Genomic DNA, 22,802 nt, shown 5'->3' with positions numbered 1-22,802 from the left:
AGAGTGTGTGTGGGGGCTAGGAGTTCAAATTCCTTGCTTATCCGAAGCCCTATTTAACTCATAAAAAAAAACTACGATTTACCGCAAAGCCAAACGTAGGTTGACATGAACCGCGACGCCATATTTGGTGTGCACATACACACACACACATGCTTGAGAGAGAGAGAGAGAGAGAGAGAGAGAGAGAGAGAGAGAGAGAGAGAGAGAGAGAGAGATTTGTTATAAACAATTACAAATTGATTATGCAGTTCAATAGAAAATATGAGAGCTAAATACAGACATTAGTTTGTACCAAATTGTAATTACGAGAGAGAGAGAGAGAGAGAGAGAGAGAGAGAGAGAGAGAGAGAGAGAGAGAGAGAGAGAGAGAGAGAGAGAGAGAGAGAGACAAATAAAGTCAACCTTCCCACTGTCATCAATGACAACACGGGATGACTGGGTCATTATTCCCAAAATAGAGGTGATGACAGTTGTTGGCTTACAACCTTGTTATTATTATTATTATTATTATTATTATTATTATTATTATAAAATAAAACTTAAAAACAATTTAAATATATTACTAGCAAATAGGCCTAGGACTCGCAAACCAAGTAGGCCTACAGCTTTCCTTAATATAAAAAATATATAAACCTATTTTGTTTAACTTATAAACACAGTAAATTCACAATTTAAGTATTTTTATGTATTTATTTCTATATGTAAGTATTAATTTATGTATTTATTTTTGTATTTATTTTAATTTATGTATTTATTATTTAATATGGACAATTTCGACAGGTCAACTGAGCATCTATGGTTGTTGAGAGTTAATTACGTATTTAACTGTCAATAACAATAAATATAAATATAACAAATTGTTATTTGTTTACGTGTATTCTGCAGCGTCGTTAATGAGTAAACAAAAGCAATAACAAGGAAACAAAAACAAAAATAACAAATAAATGATCAAATCATTTCAGCCGGAGTGACAATAGAAGCCCTACCCTCACCTGCCAGGTGTGTGTTCGAATTCCTACGCTCACATCGCCCCCCCCCCTCTCTCTCTCTCTCTCTCTTAAATAAAGCTATTTGTTAACTTCGTGTGTTAATTAATTAATCTGACAGTAACTTACGCCGTTAAATTCACGTATAACAAAACAGAACTTCACATTCCGAACGGAAAGCCGGCGAAACTCGGATACTTACCTAAACGTGCATTGAAGTCCCCCACAGGAGTTTTTCCTCTTCTCTGCCGAAGACTCCAACAGGTTTGTTTTTGGGGGATTAAAAGTCAGAGAGAGAAAAAAAGACCTGCGGGCGTTTTTCCCGGGTCATTCTTCCCTGTCCTGCAACAGCCACAGTGTCCTTCGCCTTCCGAAGGAGTTGTGGGATCCTTTCATCTGGGGGGCGGGAGGGGAGGGGGCGGTTTTTGCTTAAATAAATCCTGCTGAAAATGTAGGGCGGGACGGATCCCCACTAATGGCGGTCGCACACTCCGACACAACCTCTCTCGGCCACATGACATTCACAACTGAGGAGGGAGAGAGAGTGAGTGAGAGAGAGAGAGAGAGAGAGAGAGGAGGACCCTCACTCTGCTGCTCTACACAGAGAGCGAGAGAGAGAGAGAGAGAGAGAGAGAGAGAGAGGCCAGGGGGACGAGTGCGTTAGCCTCCTCAAGGTTATGGGCCGGGGAGGGATCCTCTCGACCAATGACAACCCAGCATTCGCATCAACTCGCTTCCTGATTGGTCGAGCGTCCATACCTGCAAGACTTTCGCGCCATTTCCGAGCGGCTCCTTTTTCTTCTTCTTCTTCTCTCTCTGCCCACACACTCAACCCACCTTATACCCAGGTATCTAAAGAGAGAGAGAGAGAGAGAGAGAGAGAGAGAGACTCGTCGATTGTCTTCCAGCCATATAAAAATCACATTTACTGAAGCGACGTAGCTTACGTAGGTCTAGCGAAACCAAACGAGATTCGGGCATTTGTTAAGTTAAAAGGACGGACCTGAATCCATCTGAAAACGAGGATCGTGCCCGTGCCCGGCTCGTTGGGGCATCGGAACTGGAAAGTACTCGTTTTTGACCAGATGCTGCAAACATACTCGGAGTCGGAGGACATGACGCGTACATTGTAAACTCGATGTAGAAAATAGAACCACCTCTCTCTCTCTCTCTCTCTCTCTCTCTCTCTCTCTCTCTCTCTCTCTCTCTCTACGTCGGAGTCTTTGAAGCTTAAATGAGTCTTTACCAGCCTTGCCAGTCTGAAAAGAAGCAAGATGACTTCTCCATTAAGACTGATTTCAATTGGCAACAGTTTTCTTAGTACGACCAAATTCTGCCGAATCATGAATCATCTTTTCACTGGCTGATTCATTTGATGAGGGGCAAACTGTCCTCAACATAGTATTTAATTCATTTTTACTCACTTATTTAAGTCAAGCTGCTGTGAAAAAGCACTTAACACTTATCCGAAAACGGTAAACTACTTATGGAATTCGTCGACATGAGTCTAGAATAACTTAATATGAATGGGGTGCCGGTAGCTATTATAGCCCACGAATCAGTTTAATGCTGGCTCACGTAAGACTCTCTTTCTCTCTCTCTCTCTCTCTCTCTCTCTGAGAGAACCAGAGCGCGGAGAAACAGCTCACTTCACCTGCCCGGCCGCCCACTACGATAACTTCTCTTTTTGGGTGTGAGGGTGGGGGAAGAAGGTGGGTGGGTGGGCGCCTTGAATCGGTCTAGGGATTTTGACGGTTTCTCGTCTGGCTTTCGCTAAACGGCGAAGCATTTAAATGCTTTTCCTTCCTTGGGACCTATGAGGTCAGGAATTGAGGGTAGGCCGAAGTGCTCTCTCTCTCTCTCTCTCTCTCTCTCTCTCTCTCTCTCTCTCTCTCTCTCCTGAGGGCTTCGTCATGAGTGCTTGCCATATGCCGTTCGCCCGCTCGGGGGAGCCAGTATTCTAATGGAGGAGAAGAAGAAGAAGAAGAATGAACTTGTGCTTTCGCCTCACCCCAGGGAGAATCACTTCCTCTCTCTCTCTCTCTCTCTCTCTCTCTCTCTCATTCTCTCTCCTTGTCTGACCTGAGATACACAGGATGTTCCCTCCTTGCAACGGCACTCACTCACTCCTACCTCCTCCTATACCTCCTCCACCCCCTCCTCCTACCACCCACCGGGAGAGCTCGCTGATAAGCACACGGCCGCCACCTCATCTCTTGCACGGGAATTTTGCGGGGCTGTGCATTCTGTTGCTCTGAGAGAGAGAGAGAGAGAGAGAGAGAGAGAGAGAGAGAGAGAGAGAGAGAGAGAGAGAGAGAGAGTACAAAACAGCTCAGATGGAGATGTAAAAAGAATTTATGTAGCCATTATGGTAAATACGACAAAGGTCCCACCACAGGTCAGCTAGATCAGCCGGCAGGTACCCACAGACGTCGCTGGTCAGCGTAGCCCGGGGAAGGTCAACTAGGCGCTGTGTGTAACCATATTTACTATTTCTTCTTCTTCTTCTTTGTATACTTCAAGAGCACAGATGGGTTCAACTTCACGATGAAGAAGACGGGTTCTGGCGTCTTTTTCCACGGCGCTCTCTTCGCGAACAGGTAAGACTCCCAGGTAGATTGACCTGTTTCGGCATTGCTTAGGTCAGCAGTGCCCCGAAGAACTCTTCCTCTAGTAGAAATGAGTTTGGTCAGTCTGTGGATAAAGGGAAGGTCATTTCTCTTGCAGACATTTCTTTGAAGGATGGAGGAATGTAGATGTTTTCGTAAGCATCCCTTTTGGTACAGAGCATTCTCCTGTAACTAAACCACATTCTTCGCGTTTGTCTTAAATGGACAAGAAAAAATCCACCGTAGAAAATCAAGTGAATAAATTAAGAAGCAGGGGCATTTATCTAGTGTTTGTCCAATTCTCTTACTCCCTTGCAAAGGTACAGTGGGCATACCTCTGCCAAATTATACCTACATGCAACGCTCTCTGATACAACTCTCTACGCGAGGAATGCTACATATTGCATATCAACTCCGTCTTCGCAAATCACGAAAGACCTCTGAGGGATGGCTTTGACATTTACAAACTGGGTAAGAAATGTCCCACAAAAGTTGCCTGATCCCTCTTCTTAAATTGCTGCTGTTGGGATGCACCTCTTTGATGTTGTCATTCTCAGTGGTTCCAGTTGCTCTTCTGTTTCTTCCTAACAATAGTTTGATCTATTCTCTCTCTCTTCTCACTGCAGTTACATCTAGACAGTTTTATTTTTTGTTTTTTTCCTCCCGCAGAAGTGCCTGGATAAACGATCAGTTCAACTTCCAGGGCGCAGCCAGTTACTGCGAAGGACTGAAAGAGAAACAGGCTGATCCGACAGTAAGTGTTTTTCTGTTTAGTAGTGTTCTAAGTCTCAAAAGTAAATGGAAGAAGAAGTAGAAAGAGTTAAAAAGTTAGGAGTCCAAGACAATCTGGAAATTCACCCCAGGCCCCTCAGTCTAGCTGGGACCTCCCAGTTAGGAATCATGGGCCAAGGAGTGAAGTCCCAGCTAGGTACTGAAGGGTCGAGGGTGAATTCCCAAATTGTCCTGAGGATCTTGGTGTGAAGTCTCCAAATGGGTACTGAGATTCTCAGAGTAAAGCCCACAGCTTGGTTACTGATGTTTTCTCAACTTGGCAAGATTAGGTCATGTTAGGTTAGTTAGGCAGGATTAAGCTATTGATGAACCACTGATTCACACCCCAAGAAAACCATCCTAGGACTCGCCTAGGGACGCCGCAAAGAATCGCTGGTGCCATCTGCAGTACGCTACACATGACGCAGTGCAAGCGGTAATCCCCAAGCAGTCCTCGCTCAGACAAGGAAGCGGCAAGGGCCGCTGATCTCACCTTGCGACTGCGTACTCGTTCGGTCGAGAGACCGACAGGATGAATAGCGCCTGTTAATATCGCTGTCCTTATCACTGGCCGTGACTCTCCTATCTGCTCCTCCATCTTCCAGAATGGAGATGTGGACAGGCAGAACACTCACACTGGTAATTTGTACCAGGCTTCACCCCTTATGCAAGGAGGTTTCATCAACAGCACGTTAACCCCCCCTAGCACAAGCTCTGGTGCTATTCTTTAATTTGCAAACGTGCTTGTGTCATCTAGGAGGTGCGAGAGTTTGACGAATACTTGCGTCTCTCTGGTTGTCTGGGAAAGTGAAACTTACAATGATTTCATCTGAAAAGGTTACTGAGGGTCTTATTATTGGTTGGGATTAATTTTATGACCTGTCAAACCCCAATTGATAATTTGTGGGCCATTTTCAAAGACTGTACCATACATTTGATATCTGATATGTGGTCTGCCTGTTTTGAAATATCATAATATTACTTTCGATGATAAATCTAAGAGTTTACTAGTATTCTGAATCTACATAATGAATGATTTTACACAAATTTGATTTTTCACTCCCAATTTGCCTAAAATACTATAGTTTTCAGATATTCCAAGAGTCCCTCTCAAATCTTCTTCTGGCACGTCCAGTCTCTTGCTCGGCCCCAAGGACACTAGTCTGCGAAAGTGTCATACCCTGATCCTCCATACTGGCTAATCTACGACCGCTGCTTGTAGTGTGACGTCACTTGAAAGGCCTCAGTCATATCACTTTCACATTTCAATCTCCAGTGAGCACTGAGCGTATATATTTCTTATCAGTCTCAAGTTTAACATAATCATTATGAATCTTTATACTAAATGCTACTTTTCAGAGCTGGAAGTTAAATGTTATATCTTAAATCAACAAAGGAAGGTCACGTGACATGCACAGGTGTGTGACGTCACTGTACGCGAAGTAAAATAAAGAAATTTGAAACAAAAATCGTTAATTTCCCTCTAGGAATGGAAGTTATTTTTGAATTAACCTCAAAAATCCATATGATTTTGAAATGCTGAACGTGTGGGCATATACATACAATGTTTTTAAGGTGGAACTAATAAAATTAATTAATATCCATAACATTATGTAATTCCACTTCTCAATTAAGGCTAAACGCACTTGAAATTACGAAACCAGATAACAAATAAAAGGTTTAGTCTATTTCCACTGATATTCGAAGGAATTTCATCCATATCAACGCTTCCAAGTAGAGAATTATCGTCGGGAAACACGAGGACGTACAAGATAAACGGGAATTCTCGGAAATGTGTCGAGTTCTTCAGAGTAATCATATAATGACGCCGAGTCGAAAGATACGGATTTCTCTCTCTCATAAATACGCTTCGTGGATTTATAACGATTTTAGAGCAATCTCCACCAATTTGGGAAGCGATTCACGGGGAAAAATCGCTTCGAAAACGGACAGATTCTTCACGAGGAATCCGACAGTCTTCGATGCTGGAAGACCAAAAGAAATGGCGGGGTTTTAAACTTCCAGGAACGATCTACAATAACAAACATTCGATCTGAAAACGAAATATTCCCCGCAGAGATAAAGGCTACGGCCAAATCTTATCTCCCTTATCGAAGCGGACTCTTATATTGGCGGGGTGGCAAAGTCCTTATCTCTGTGGGAGTCTAACTCTTTCGTGTACGCTTGTGAGTTTGCCGTTGTGGTGGAGTTAATAGTATATTTACAAACAGGAACTCGAGGATATAGTGTGATATATATATAAATACATGCGTTTAAGCCAAGTAATGTAGTGTACGCCTACGTACGCTGCATAGTTTAGGCCGCGCTGTACGCTGCAGGCCTACGTACGCCATGTAAACGTACAGGTAAATTTAAAATTTTGAAATTCAAACCTAGTGTGAAAGTTACTATTACTCTCATTAGTATGTTATACAATGTAATTCTGTTTGAAATGTGATTCTCGCTGTGATGTTGCACTATTTGCCATAACATAGTGACATCCGATACTTTATCATTTTACACTCTACGACTACCACAGCCCTCATGTCCGCATAGGCAGGTCTACGCATGCATAAGGCTACGTCATATACATGTCACCTTGTTGCGCACACAACACAAACAGGTTGAATACAAGTCAGCAACTTATCGCTAGCTCTAACTGTCGCTTCATACGACAGTCCAGCATTTGGACGAAGGTTCGTTCCCCGCTAACGGCTGGCGAAGTGTTTACGCCCTGTTTGCAACATGTATGCAGTGAGTCTATGACATGTTTCATGCTACCCAGACATTTGGATAAGAGAGGATGGGTTCTGACCCCCAAAAGAGGCTAGAGAAATACCAAAAGGGGAAAGGTCAGACCCACGATAGGCCTATCAATCTTTCTTTGCAGTATATGGTAACAATATATATATATATATATATATATATATATATATATATATATATATATATATATATATATATATATATATATAATGTTGAAGTTCACCTAACTCCCTATTTTTGGAAATTATAAATTCTTGTGGTTTTGAAACTGTTTTTGCACAGTGGTTACTGGCAACTCTTCCCTGGGAAGTTGCCAACAGACAATTTTTAATTTGATTTTCTAGTCAATTTTTGGTCAAAAATCTCTCACAGAGAGAGAGAGAGAGAGAGAGAGAGAGAGAGAGAGAGAGAGAGAAGGGGATATGTAACCTAATACTATTCAAGCTCCGGTTTTATTCTGTCTGCAGACGTGCTGACGGAGGCTCTGAATCGCCCCATTTCCCTCGAAGCCACCTTTGCCTCGGCCAGCGTCTAAGGAGGAGGAAACCCGAGACGACACTCCGGAGAGCCCCCAGTTATGAGGCGCTACTCCGACTCCTACCCACTCAGGCCCCGGTGAAATCAGAACAACCCTGGAAGGGAAAAATGCGACAACAGCCTCCCCGCCGTCCCTCCGCGTGGGTCGTAATCTCCTGCGCGCTGCTTCTCCTAGCTGCCTCGGCCATTGGCGATACGCAGACGTGGTGGGCTAACGGCCAGGGTGAAGACAAGCATGGCAGCTTACAGACTGGCGAGGAACCCGAGGGCACGTACAAATCTCTCCGAGACATCCTTGACGGCGAGAATGTCACCTACCGACACAGAGCCGAAATGAGTAATTCAGGACCTCCAGGCATCGCATCTCAGCCAGAAGCAAGTGCTAAAGTTGCGGGACTTCTAAGCTTTGCATCCCAGCCCACATTCAACGGTACAACGCTTTCGCAAATGACGTCATCCACAGAGATTCCGTCCAGTCCGGGAGTGACCGGCGTAACTTCGTCGAGCCAGGACACGTCCAGGGAAGTCGCGACGTCAGCTCCGGTGGTTTCGACTACGATCAGAAATTACTACTGTCTTTCCCCCAACATACCCAGTGACGTGAGTAAGTATCCCATGAACAACCTGCAGAATGCAGGACCTGTGGTCAAATGGTTAAACTACACATTAACACAATCATCAGAATCTTTGACAAGAGGGAATCATAATTTTTTTGGTGCTACCTTTTCCACAGATGGGCCCAATTCTGTTCTGTGAAAGCTTGCTTCACAAGTTCAAAGCCTTTCAGAGTTGTTCCTTGGGACAATGTGACTGAGTGGCTGACCAGGGGGTATAAGGTATGTCTGGAAGAGGAAAAGGTTCCGAAAGAATGTGTGAGGAAGATAATGGTTCTTCTGTATAAGGGTCAAGTTAGTGGATGTAATTGTAAGAATTGCAGGGATCTGTAAAGTCCCGCTCAACGGGTTTTCTACGGCGAACCTCCCGTTTTCTACAGTGACTCTCCTACAAGAACTGACAGAGTAATACTCTGACTCATGTACAAAGTAAACAGGCATAAATAAATCAGTAACAGATGCGTATTTACATAGATAAAAATGTGGCTATTTGGCTTGACCTAGGCTTGTAGGAGAGTCACCGTAGAAAACGGGAGGTCCACCATAGAAAACCCGTTGAGCGGGGACTTTACAGATCTATATCCAAGGAAGCGTGTGGTCAGATTTTGCCTGAAAATATAAATCAGGCAACAGAAGGATGGATAGGAGTAGAGCAGTGTGGCTTCTGGCTCAGAAGGATGTGTGCATGAGTGTGGATTAAGTGTTATGAAACATTCATGTAGGAGGTTTAAGAGTACCGGGGGAAATCTGTAAGTCTTATGCATAAATTTAAATAAAACTTACCATAGGATTGACAGAGGATGTATGTTGGGTGTGTACTCTTTCAATAACCTTTCCCTGGGATGGAAAAAGGCATGAAATCAGGCTTCAAAGAACCTCTCAATCTTTCCAGTGATCCTCCCAACGGAAGACCAGAACTGGGAAGTGGGCAGCACTCACACCATCACCTGCCTGACCAACCCAACCTCTGGGTTCACCTCCAGTGATATCTCCCTCTCTCTTGGGTTCCACGGGGAGCCAATCCCGCACCAGGTGATTTGGGAGGTGGTGCCACCTCTCGGATGAAGTGCCTGGTAAAAGCTGGCACTGCCCTCCATACCCTCCAGTTCTTAAAGTTGGCCCTACTAACCTGCCCTGTTCCCTAGACTGTACATATGTAAATATCGAGATTGTTTTGGAGGAAACCTGCCCTGACTAGTAATGTCTCTTTTCTCAGTGTTTATGTTTTGGATAGAATGGGTGTAGATTCTGTAAATATTTTGTGAGTATTCTTGTTTTGTTTTTCATTTCCAGGATCCATCATCTTGTAAGTTTAGCTACGTACACGAAGCCTCGTACTGGCAGTTTTAGATTTTACCTTATCCGCGTGGGGTTACGCATACTGTATGTACATAGAAATGAAATTTGTATATATCAGCTTTTATGTATAGATGAAAAGTACAAAGACAGGAGTATCTGAGCATTCGAAATCAATTCGTCGCGACAGAACGCAAACATTCTTCGCTGAGAGAACGAGAACAGGTGATGTGGGGAATTCCTCATTCGCAAACTTCCCTCGACCCCACTGAGTTGCCTGTCTCACTCGGCAGTCCTGCCTACTGGTTCTATCCTACCCCACCCAACCCCAGTGACTCTCTACTGTCTACCGCCACTGGCAACTTCCCATTCCAGGGTGCGACCTCGTCGAAGAAGTGTCTGGAACGCGTTTCGACTTCCCGTCTCCTGGCTGCTCCGCAGTTAACGTTCTCACTAGAGAAGGAACACGGCAGCCATTCCAGGTGATATCTTGAGGGTACAGAGAGAGAGAGAGAGAGAAACTTTTCATTCTCTGGCGCTTATGATTCAAACTTCTCGCGATTACAAAAATCTCTGTGAAGACTGTGGCTTTGTCTGCTTAATTCTGCTTTATGTGTGTCGTATAAACCTTAATTAAATTGGTAATAATCTATCTTTTAAGTACATTAGTAGCGTGCACATACCACCAAAAGTGTTGGTCACAGGAGGGATGGTCAAGAGAGCAAGTCGTGACCCTAGGAACGTCACGTACTACAGCAAAGCCCAGACCAAGGTAAGTTCATTCTGCACACTGACTCAGGGACTCAGTAGTGAAAGGCTGAAAAGATTCTGTGACTCTCAGTTCTCGTAAAGTTGCAAAAGACCTCTGGAGTCTGGTGTGAGTAGCATTATGTCAAAATGGAGCTGAGAATATAAAAGAGTGAGGGAGTTAGAAGAAGGGAAATATTTTCAATCATCGTCGAACGATTCAAACCTGGAGCACTGGGAGATAATCCACAACTGTGAAAACAGGTTTCAATGTGTCGGAGAGTGATCCAGCTACCTGCAACAGACTGACATGTGCTGTGTTTTGAGATTGAGATTGTACCAACTTGTCCAGTGCGAAAACAAGTTCTGAACGGTCAGAAACTGTTTTCTTCGTAAAAGCTTAAACTGCTTCATCAGAGCTGTGACTTGGGAGGAGTAAAACCTGTTTGTCCACCCTGAAGTCAATCTCTTTTCATCAGCCCAGTAGATTGTCTGTTTTAAAATTAATAATCAGTTTTGAAAAATGTCACACCTGACTGTCCTTTTCTATTAAGACTGACAGGTACCATCAATTCTGTGGAGACTGACAGGTAACTCACTCGAGCGAGAACTGGTGAGATTTGACACTGTCTTTTTTGAAGTGAAGAAAAAAAAAAGGGGGGTGGAGAAACCGCAGCCTTCATTTTCAGACAAAGGGGATCTGCTTTCAACTTCGGCGTTTGGTCAAATTCCCCGTCGCTTCTGTGGGTTTATGTCTGATTGCCTGATTTGATAAAGGAAGTCACAATCAGTTTATAATGACAGCTTATCCTCAACCACGAGGTTACGATGGCATGTTCTTGATCATCTCTTGACCATGACACATTCTTGATCAACTTAGAATTATGACACATTCTAGCTCATCTCCTGATCATGCCATATTCTCAATCATCTCATAATTACGGCATACACTTGATTATCTCACAATCATCCATCCTGATCATCAACTGTTTGATCATTCTATAACCATGACATGTTTAAGATTATCTTAAGATCATGAGATAATAATTACATCACAGTCTTTCATATTCTTGATCAGTTCATGATCAAGACATATTCTTGATCATCTCACAGTTACTTCCTCTGTTTTACATTGAATGTTGCTTTAATCGGCCAGTGCTTCTTTGTCATGTCTAAAAATTCATAATCAGTCTTTGCTTTTTTGTATATATTCTCTACGCACCGAACTGCTTTCAGCACCAGTAATGCGTCTCAAATTTGGAATGTGGTGTGTTGATGTTGCTTCTTGACTGTTGGACCTGTTAACTTCAAAATTTTCCATTAGCATTCTTGTATGCAGTAAAACACAGCGCAAGCTTGTGAACACAGTACAAAAAATAAAATTAATGATTAGAATAAAACTGTCCAAACTGTGACCTATATGGACATCAGTCTTTAATATTAAAAAAACAGTGACCTGTCATGGCCTATTAAATTTTAAGTCTTTATATTTGTAACAATTAAGTCCACTCTTGGAAGTGAAATGACCTCCCATGACCTTTATAAAAAATACCATCAAATTCCATGACATCTGACTCCTGCTGCCAGCATGGCTTAAGCCAGTGACCCAGGATGACCTACGACTGACCTATTATGACCTTCCCTACAGGTAGTCGACAACTGCACAATCACTGCAACGGTTACTATCACCGAGCCTGGAAACTACAAACTGTTCTGCGCTACGGAGCTTTCGCCGCCGAAGATTTGCACGAGGAGCCTAAGTGTTGGCTGTGAGTTCCAATCATCGAATCATTTTCTGACTCTGACTCGAATCTTCTTCTTTAGGCATCAACTTATTGTCTTGGTTTCTTTCATGAATTACAAGTTAGTGTCATTAACCCATACATAACAGGTGGGTTGCACAGCGGTCATGGTATGGAACTGATCGTACTCTTATCAAATATGAGCAGAGCAAAGACAGTGAGATCTATGAACCATTTACTGGTCCTCGGTAACTTCCATCACAAATTCCCCCCTCTGAAATGTCCTTTTACTCCCCTTGCAAGCTGTTGTTAACAGTAACTGAATAAAAAGCCTTTTACGAGTCTATTCTATATGCTATAGGAACCTTCCAAGATGAAACATGGCAGCTGAATACAGTCCAGTGACTGGAAACTAAATGTTTCATGTCTTCCACAGATCCTCCTCTGGATGTGACTAACTTGGAATGCAAGTCATGGAACTGGAATGTCTTGGAGTGCAGCTGGAGGATTCCGGACAACCCGACGCAGGAACCGGCAGATGACTATCAAGTCCACCTTGTGAGCACTATTGGACGCTCGTGAGTATTGCTCCTCTGATTACTGTTCCTTGAAGTATAAATGCGTACATTCAAACAACTTCTCAGCGGACTTTTCTGTAGTCTAACTAACGACAATAGCTTTGCACTTCTGAGAACTTTTGACATGATGGCTAGTGTTTTATTTTTAAAGATGTCAACTTAGATATGGCATTCTGTGGCCATGGAGACCCTATTATAAAAATTTTACCATTTACAGACAGTCACTTCACAGATTTATCTGCTATGTTCCATCGGATTTGTACTTGTGACTTTGTCTCAGCCCGCATGCGTTCTTCCTTTCTGAATTGCTCAAATCTTCTTGAGACAGCGAGTGTCGATGCGACGGTGGAGCGGGTAGATGCGGCACCAGGAGCGAGGGATGCATGAAGACGTGCTGTTCCTGGGCAAAGCCCTACTATCTACCGGCCGAGCAGTTCCTCACCGTCAATTTCACAGCAGCAAACCAGCTGGGTTCCAGCTCTTTCCCGCACAAAATAAACAACTGGAATTCCGGTGAGTCGTTTCTCCTCATTTTGTCTGTGGCAACTTTGGTCCTTCACTGGTTTGTGGTCTATGTTGACTGAAGTACAGCCAGGCCAGTTTATCTAACAAAATGACAGTGACAGATATTGTAGAATTTTATTACTGTTTCCACTAGGACCGAGGCAGTTCCTTTGCTTTTGCAGTGGTTCCAGACGAAGCGCAAAACATTGTTGTCACCACGACCGCTGGGTCTCTGGAGGTGAGCGTAAAGTGGGACATGCCGGTCTACATTCGTGTACTAGCTCCTTGGTACGGGGTGTATCACGCTGTAGAATACCAGCTAGATCCAAGCATATATGGAGCAGCTCCCTGGGAATTAGTGAGTCATTTGCTTCAGTTACGTCCTTCTGCTTTAAAAAGAACGCATTGCTTCAGCGCAGTCCTATGAGGGGGCGCTGTCTGAAGTGTGTGCGGATACTACATATGTCCTTTTATCCTTAGGCTTATGTGATACGATTCCAGGGTTGCCACGATACTGAAAGTTTACATGTTTGCTTTCAAAGGTTCCACGTTGCTGAAGGCCCACAGGCAACCCTTTCCAGTGTGCCACATAACCACAGTTCAACTTGTGTACCTTGCACGATATCCACGTTACTGAAGCTGAACGTACATTTCCCGTCCAAGGACTCTCGTGTTAGAATTCTTACGTGTGTTTCCTATCCTTCCAGGGCTCTGTGGATGTCTGCAAGGTCAAAAAATGCGGCACCAGATTTTACTTAGAGCATCCGGGGGCTACCTACCAGATCAGAGTCAGACTGAGAGTAAACAGAACCAACTTCACCCTCGAGGACGACGGTTGGTGGTCAAAAGCAGCGGCAGTGCAGTGCGACGTTCCAGCCCAGCGTAAGAATACCGATGTGAACTGGTTGATTTACGTTCTTAATTAGTATAGCATCTTACTTAGTTGCAATAACAGTACATATTTAAGGATTAGGATGCCCTATAGATTCAAAGATACTAGTAACTGTGTGACAGTCTACATGGCCCTCATCAATTCAGTTCCAGGCCTCCCAAGCATACAAAAGGAGCACTTGAATGATACAGAGAGAAAGTTCACATTATGTTTTGGTGAATTCCAGGCCCATGGAATCCACCAAGATCCAGCGCTGGAGCATTCCAGGTCTGGAGTGGCAATGGCCGCCGGGACATCTCCGTAAGCTGGCGGCCCTTGCCTCCCCAGCAACACAACGGACCGAACTTCACCTACGTAGCCGACGCCTCCGCTAACGGGTTCGTCTATGCTTCTGTGAATGGGATGCCAGCTTCTCTATTAATGCTTCTCATAATGGTTCATACAATTATTCCATTAACATATTAGGCAATGCTTTTGTTACTGGTTAAATATTGTTTCTATTGGGTGTTGTGAAAGAAGAGAGATATTTTGCTTGATAAGTTATCAAGAATGTAAGCTGATGGTGGGTGAATACTGTTCCCTTAAGGCTTTACCTTTTAGAGCCTAACCCATGCCCTGTTAGGGTGGGCACATGTGAAACAGTGACTTAATCCACTCGTTCAGGACTGATCTGTCCTGACGGCTGAATGGATCGAGTCTCCTTCTCCGTTCGAAAACTGACTTAATAGTTTATCGAAGCTTTGAACGGCCTGATTACTCTGATTAATCTTTTCAAAATCATTCTTTGTTTCTCCTTTTCCAGCAAACCTTTACTGCACAGCGAGATCACCGACACCTACGTCTTGTACAGAAACGTTTCCGAGCACTCTTACGTGAGGTAAGTTCCACTGATTTGTACAAACAGACTTCAAAATAACTAATTTTCAAAGGCCAGATCTGGAAGCCTGTGATTTTAGCACAAAAACTGGCAACTGAAACTCATCCATTCTCCTAATTTTTCATCCCAGAAAACATTTGGCATAAACAGAGTGGTCCATCTCTCAGTTGAGTCTTTTACTTTATGATCATTGTCTTGCATACCTTATCTTTCCTTAACTGTTTCTACAGAGTGAATGTAAAGTCCTCCAATGCCCTAGGTGTCAGCAACACTTCAGCTTCAGTGGCAATCCTCCCCACTGCGCTGATGCCTGCCGGTCCCGTGCTACAGGTGGTCGTCTATCATGCCGATGTACGTCGATACGAGCTCACGTAAGTACTGCGCACTCAAACGCTTCTTTATACTGCGGTGTTTCCACACTTCTTCAACCCTGTTCTTCATCTCTGTGAAGTCTTTAGAGTTCTGTTTAATTTGCACTAGCTCACAAGGTCTTGTAGGATCAGACAAAAGGTTCTTGACTTTACCAATGAGTTGTTAGACTGCGGTTAAGAAGTTGGAGTAAAATTCAGCAGCATGTCATTGAAAGCAAGCCAGTAATTTAATAATTATTGACTGTGAAATGAATACCATCTGTAAATGAAGCCAAAGGACTTTCTGCTTGCACTGACGTAGTTCCTGTACCTCTCGCAGGTGGTATGAGCCAAGCCAGCTGAATAACAACTACACCATCTACGTTTGTACCGATAACCAGGACAGTAAAGACCAGTGTAAGGTTAGTAGACCCTTAATCTTTAAATGTACACTTAGCTGCAGCTTCCATTGAAGGGCATTAGTCAAGTACTCAATATCCAAGGGGTACAAGTGCAGGTCCAATCTCTGTGCAGATAATCCTAAGAGCAGAAATAGAATCTTGAACTTAATAATATAACTGGAAAAGTTGGGTAGCCGAGCGAAAAGACACAAAGGAACACAAGAGGAAAGTCAAGGCTGATAGCAATGAACAGTAGCAGAAATTCACTTGTGCCGCAGACGCACTTCAATCATAAACCCACTCTGGTGTTATCCAGTGGTGATGCTTGGCAGTCCAGTATAACATTTTAAAGGGTGTTTGCTTTGCTCTATTCTCTCTCCAGGGAGACCTGCACTGGATGGATGCTGGCAATAAGACTTCCGTAAACGTCACCCTGGAAGACTTTGGCCTGGGTCGTCTCGACAGCAAAGACCTGCGATTCGCCGTCTCGAGTGAAACGCACGGCGGAAAGTTTTCCAGTGGCATGTCTTGGGACGACTGCTACCACCCGCAGGCGTACAGGAAGACTACCATGCCTCCCACGCTCTCTAAGTTTATCCCAGTGTAAGTACTCTTCGGAGGGCTGGTTCTTACATCGGCCAGCTAGGGCTGGTTGTGGGGTTTAGTGGTGAATTGCGTTCATCAACTGAGACGGTCGTAAGTAGAAGTGCAAGGATTTGGTGAATGAAGACGTTATGTAAGAAAAACTATATCTCTTAGTTCCTACAATAATATGAAAAGTCTGAGAACTGTTCTAGGATATGTCTTTGCCATGTAATATGAGTTCATGACATTATACTAGCTATTCAGACACACCTGAGTGTTCCTTCTGATGTGTCAATGGCTTCATCTTCCCAGGAATATCTTTAAGAAATGGCAACATTTCTCAGTCAACGTATCTGACTTTCTGCAACCCAATATTTCCAGGACTTCTACCTCAGCCAACATATCCTGGACCCTAGACTGTGAGAACAGGGCCGGCGTCGTTGAGGGCATAGTGACTGAGTGGTGCCAGGGAAACCGCAACTTCAGTTCCTGCAATGGTAAGTCTAGGCTATGTCAGTGGGGCGTTAAGTTTGGAATTTGCCACTGTATCTGCTTTACCCTGGTCCCTAGAGCCTTCCAGTTCTGTAGAAGTAGTTCTTGCTTCCAATCGCATTTGCTTTCTGGTCTCGGTTGAGCAATGCCCTTGGGTTGGTCAAATATACGGGTTTGGAATGCGTCTGCACTATCGGTGGAAGACAAAGCGAGTACTGTATTGTAAGCTAACTGTACTGTGTTTCTTCCTTACATTATTGAGCTATTTTGTATTTAATGTTACTTTTTTTGATTCTGAAGAGTGTCTTTCAATTCCAACCTGGTCTCATATCAAGAATATTTGACGGTGTCACTTTGCAGTACCATTCTTGAGACGATAACACCTCTCTTCTTAATATCTCCATCTTTCTTAGTCACAGAGACAACGAACCGGACGGACGTTGTTTCCGGGCTGGTCTCCCTGAGCGACTTGGAGCCAGACACCAAGTACATCGTCCACCTGAAGCTCCGGTACCGGCAGAGACTCTCGGGATGGTCCAGGAACATGACCTTCACGACTTCCAAAACCATACGCCCTGGTAGGTGATTCTAATGTACTCTTCCCCAGGCAGATCCTAAGTTCTTGAGAGTTTAGTAAACATGACACCTGACTAGGTAACTTGCTCAGCTCTTCACCAGCTAGATTATTCACATTCATTAACTACATTATCTGTCACCAGAGATTCATTCCCTGCTGTCCTGACTACAACGAAAAGTTCCCAGGTCCCAAATTAGGACGTGACCAGCCCATGAGCACTAAATTTGTCCCAGGTTTCTTGGTGTGAACACCCTTAATGCATTGCATCATGGGAAATTTCCATCACTCTGCCCTCATTGGCTGAAACAGAACTCAGCTTGTACTCCTGACTCATTAGTTTACTGGTGCCAATTATCTATCTTCATTACCAGGATCAGAATGACCTTAAACGCTGTAGATATACTTTTAAAAACTAGTTTAACCTCACAAATAAAATACCAAGGTGAATAAAGGATTCCTAAGATACCGACAATGGACTGGACATTATTTTTGATGCAAAGGGTACACTTTCAAGGCCAGTCCAACATCCATCAGGGTCACAAGAGTTTATTAAACTATTTGCAAGAAGAAGGTTCCCAAAATGTACACAAACAGTGATGTCACATTCACATTTTCCCACAGTACAAAATCAAAGAATTCACCAGCTTGTGTGAAGTGAATAAATCACCTCCTGTTTGTGTTTGTTCTTTGACAGTCCCTCTAACTGTCCTCGGTAGAACTGAAGACTGCTAATACCGCGCCCCTCTGGTTGGATAAGTACTAGTTTACATAACAACATGAACAAGACGGTAAACATCGTAAACATAATCCAAAGCACAAATAAAAGGAGGTAAACATTCCAATAAGCGAACGGAGAGAACCAGGCCGCGGTAGCAGTCAGTCTCCAGTTTCACCTTGTCCTGTAACGTAGAGGCGCATTCATTCTACTAACTCTCACCTCTTGACAGCGATGGCTGCTTGGCTGATAGCAACAATCGCCTCTGGCTGCATTATGGTGGCCGTGTCCATTGTGGGCTGCTTCAGCTACGGTAAAACGTAAGTATGTACCCCTTCCGATTTACGCTTCAAGGACGTGACCCCTCTGTCTGTTAATCCTTAAGCTCTGGGTCTTCCAGTCTGCTGCTGGACAATTAGTTCCCCTTTCAGGGTTGACCCTCCAAATTTGGGTGGGCCAGTCTGCTTGTAGGTGATAAACTAATTAGATTTAGAAGCAGTCTACTTGTGGATGATAGATGAGCATGAGTTTTAAACCCCTGAACTGACTGCAGTTTAGTCTTTTCACAGACGATAAATGTTCTAAAATGAAAGGCTCTTAAACTTGGAGTTCTCCACTCTATTTATAGTATTATATCTATGTTGTATGAAAGTTGTATAATCACAGGAAATACTATGTTTACACTAGTATAAGAGAATTTACAATGACCCCTAGATTAAAGTAGATCACATTTTCCTTCATTTTCCAGGAAAGTTAAGGAGTTCTTGATCATCTACAAGAAACCCATCAACATACCGGCTGGTATCACGGTGAGTACAGTGGGCATTATAATCAGTTTTTCTCTGTAGTCTACTATAAAGTGCAATGTGTATCCATAGATTTATTTTTCCATCTGCAATCATCTATCAAACATCTCCCCATTTAGATGGGCTATCATTCAGTACGGGGCCAGCCTCTCTTTCTCTCTCACACCAATTGCCACCATATAAGCGTGCAGAATGGGGATACTTTAAGCCAAGTTTCCAGCGGAAGGTGCATAACGTCCCTAGAGTCAAGCCTGGTCATCTTGACCCTCTATTATATAACTGTCACTTAGGATGATATGGGTAAAGTTTAAGGATTTTCCAGATTTATCACGTGTGCATGTACCCCATTATTTCCCCCATTTGTTTTTCTGTGAGCTGATAACATTCTTTTGTTTACTGCAGAGGGACATCATCCCGAAACCACCAGATCAGAAGCCGCCACTGACTGAGAAATCGACGACTCCGGTTGCCGTGGACGCAAGGTGCTTGATTTCTTCTTCTTCTTCTTCTTCTTCTTCTCATCCTTTTCATGACAATCACTTAATCTCGTGGATCAATCCAACTCAGATCACAAGGCAGAGTTCCCTGACTGCCAAAGACCCTCCTTCGACAATTGGCATTTATTTCATAACAAAATCTAAAACTGTCCAGTGTACATAACGCTTTCTAGAAAATCTACGGCAGGATCCTTCCGCCACCATGACTTTAACGGTACTTTTGTCATCCCGCAGCGCTGCAAAGCAATCGGGCGAAAGCAAGCACCCGGGGGAAATCGAGACGCTGATCAAGAAGTCTGGCAACCCAGAGAACGAACTTACGGGCCCTTCACCACGACAGCTTGGGATGGCTCCAGTTCCCCAGAGCCCTGGCGGTTATATTCAAGCTTTCTCCCCCGATACAGTGTTGAACTACGTGTCTATAGAAGGTGATCTGACACCCCCTAGGAGAGTGGTGGAGGAGGGGCCCGATCCACCTAACAACGGATACATTCTGCAGGACTATGCCGGAGTTGGACACCCTGCGGAAGGAACACTAACAGATGAAAGACAGGCTCCGATGTTGGAGCTCTCTGAATTCAGTCCACCATCTTCTGGTTATGTCTCAGTTTTGCATCATCCTGGGAACATAAACAAGCACGGCTATGTTGAGTCCGCTTTCTTCCCAGAAAGTGTGCCAGGTGCAAATGTCGAGCCACCGTTAGCAAAGGGCATGGGTCTGGTGAAAGCTGTCACAGACAACAACAGCTCCAGCGAGCACCCAAATTCTAGCATTCCTGGTAAAGGAAGGGGCTATGTTCAGCTAGATTTCACTGACGCATACGTCGTACCGCCCGAGTTGCTACAACAGTCCTCCCAGGATTCTGGTTTGGGAGACGAGCAACAGGCTTATTCTACCTCTGATGAGTCGCTGACTCCCACAGACCACCCTCTGGTGGAAGAGTCGCAGGGGCGGAGATCCTCAGAAAATGACATTAAGTCACTATCAAAAGATAACATCATCAGAAATGGCAGGGGTTATGTGGAAAATCCTTTCTTACAGGATGATGCTGGAGGCTACAGGGATCTCAAGCCTGAAAGCTCTGGGCCCAAAATGTTACCCAGTGGAGTTAAGGCTTACGTCGACATCCAAGACTGTTTCCAATATGGCTTCCCTATCCGTGAGGACTCTTCCGCAGCGGATGTCGAAACCACAAGAGAGGAAGCTGTGAGGTTGGACACAGGAGTAATCGGTAAACACTCTATGGAATTCACTCAAGCAGGATATGTCAAAACGGAAATTTCTCATGAAAATGGGGTTACCCTGATGGGTGACAAAGACACACTCGGTGCCCAACCGAGTGCTCTAGCAGTGGAAATGAGAAGTGCATTATCATATGTCATGATGCCAGAATCAGCAGCCGAGGTCTGCGGTAAGATGGCGCCCCAAGACGGCGGAGCTTACGTCTCAGGAGACTTCTTGTGTAAGTCTGTTGATTTGGGAGAGGCCAGTAATTTACTGAGTGGGTATGGTGATAGGCTGAAAAGCAGAGAAAAGTCTAGCTTTTGCCCTGGGAAAGGTAAGGCTGATCCAGCCACTTATAGCCATGGGGTATCAAGGGGGGACCCTCCAGTTGGTTACTGCCGTATTGGAGATGGAGAATGGTGAAACGCTGTGAGTCATAGACACCATCTTGCCTAACCTAACCTAAGTTACACAGTGAGAAACAGTACTGGAATTGACATGACTAGCTGCAGAAATGTAAGGAAACTTAAAATAAAGACCAAGAAGTACCCTGTAGTGTGCTGTAAAAGCAGATAGCTGAACTGCAGTAGGACCTATACTGTACTGTATCAACAAAGATCTCCCCACTGTGAAAACCTTAAATGAAACTGAAGTGTTTCAGCTGGGGAACAAAGACTGAAGGTGCAAATACTGCATCTGAAGGTGTTTCTTTAATCTGTGTCCCTGGTGCTTCTCAATAGGACCACCAACACTTCATAAAGCTTCCTTTTTCTGATAGCAGTGCTGACAGCGTTTTCTCGCTCTTGAAGTGATATGTCCAGCCCCGCTTCAGTGCATTGTAGGTTAAGGACTCTGTGGGATAATGGGATTTTAGCATAAATTCCCTGCCCTAGGGAGAAAAAATATAAACTGTTCACTGGAAGACTGAACCTAAAAGACATTCTGAAGAAATACCAGTGTCGTGGTCAGGGCAAATAATTCCCGTGAGTGGCAATTCTGATGCCTTCTGTGAAAAATATGAAGTCATCTAAAACTTATTAACACTGTAAAATGATGATAGATAACCTCTTGACAGTCAGTACCTTTAGAAAAATAAATAAATAAAATGGTGAGTTAGTGATGTGGACACCTGCTTGAAACTTGAGAAAAACTTGCATGCTGAACATGAAAATGATAGCAAAAAGAGGACATGAATTGAAAATGACGAGGACTGACAGTGTCTGATAGCTACACTTCTTTGAGGTCACTTAGAAGACCTTGGTGTTAAGTTCTGCGGGCCCTGATGTGGACCAGACTTGACTCTGAGAAATATGGACTGCCTGACACGGCTCTTCTTAGAGCGAGCAATAATATTCTAAGTGAGAAACCTAGATAAGATTTAGAAATTTGATGTTTTTACTTTTTTATAAGGTTTTTCAATACTGGAACCTTCCTCCAGAGCAGAAACGAACCTTCGTTTGATAACAGAAAACTGTCCCTTTTTTTTTAAGCAGATATTGTAAGATACTGAACTTTCCTCTGGTTATATTGTACTGCTGAGTGGCTACGTTAGTTGGGCCTTGTCCAGAGGGTCACACCAGGTTTCTTTATTCCCTTTAAAACCCCTCTACTCCTAGGGACTGCCTGCAGCACAAGGTTAAGTACTTTAAAGAGAAGAAGAAGAAGAAGAGGTCCCAGTTTCAATCTTTATCTATCTTTTCTAAACCGCCTTGAATCTCACAGCAGTATCTCCTGAGGCCAGGAGGATTCCTGTCCTATGGCTGACCAGTAAAATCCTTTATCAGTCCTTTTAACCCCACTTCTTCTGCAGTCTCTTGTCCTATCTATCAATATGCTCCACCAGTGTCTGTCTGTAACAACCTCTCAGCTACGTTCCAAGTCCCAACAATTGAAACCTGAATCTATGCACCCCTTAGCTAGTCTAGATGAACCCGGCCTTATGCCAGCATAAGGACAATACCCAGAAGTTTGATAGGGTGTAGCAAACCTGTTGTGGACCACTGGACTGCCCAAACGACAGTTTTATGTACCAAGGAACCAGTTAGTGATATTTCAATGTCAATGATTGTCCTGTGCATTATTTTTTGTTAATTTTTTTTTTATAATCTTTGCATATTTTCAGGAATATGCGTTTCCTACTGATTCGTATCCCTTCTGTGGGATTAATTCTGGTTTGTACTATATTCTAAATAAAGTTTCTTCTGTAAATGCGTCCGTTACTTTACAAACTGTTTC

At 43.7% G+C, this 22,802-nt stretch overlaps 2 protein-coding genes across 3 annotated transcripts in view; one reads left to right on the top strand and one right to left on the bottom strand.

The window, feature by feature from the left end:
- Positions 1–1,515, bottom strand: part of LOC136856254 (uncharacterized) — a 31,349-nt gene extending 29,834 nt beyond the window's left edge. Inside the window, 1 exon segment of the mRNA XM_067133947.1 lies at positions 1,189–1,515. The gene's annotated coding sequence lies outside the window, so the exon portion shown is untranslated.
- A 4,659-nt stretch (positions 1,516–6,174) lies between these two features.
- LOC136856385 (uncharacterized) lies at positions 6,175–22,775 on the top strand. 2 transcript variants are annotated; one of them, XM_067134212.1, is made up of 19 exons: positions 6,175–6,732; positions 7,600–8,273; positions 9,955–10,061; positions 11,975–12,095; positions 12,505–12,646; positions 12,975–13,159; positions 13,333–13,508; positions 13,858–14,032; positions 14,269–14,419; positions 14,845–14,919; positions 15,150–15,290; positions 15,610–15,691; positions 16,053–16,273; positions 16,637–16,752; positions 17,161–17,325; positions 18,272–18,359; positions 18,788–18,848; positions 19,248–19,327; positions 19,577–22,775. In XM_067134212.1, exons 2-19 carry the CDS (start codon positions 7,778–7,780, stop codon positions 20,988–20,990), a joined length of 3,996 nt encoding a protein of 1,331 aa, XP_066990313.1. In that variant the 5' UTR covers positions 6,175–6,732; positions 7,600–7,777; the 3' UTR covers positions 20,991–22,775. The 2 variants fall into 2 exon arrangements, with proteins under 2 accessions (XP_066990313.1, XP_066990312.1); XM_067134211.1 differs by lacking the exon at positions 9,955–10,061 and adding an exon at positions 9,176–9,315 and having other exon boundaries at positions 6,493–6,732.
- The last annotated feature ends 27 nt before the right edge of the window (positions 22,776–22,802 follow it).

The sequence above is a fragment of the Macrobrachium rosenbergii genome, chromosome 35, assembly GCF_040412425.1.
Source record: "Macrobrachium rosenbergii isolate ZJJX-2024 chromosome 35, ASM4041242v1, whole genome shotgun sequence".
Lineage (NCBI taxonomy): Eukaryota > Metazoa > Arthropoda > Malacostraca > Decapoda > Palaemonidae > Macrobrachium > Macrobrachium rosenbergii.
Note: the sequence above shows the minus strand (reverse complement) of the source record. Positions and strands in the feature narration are given on the sequence as shown.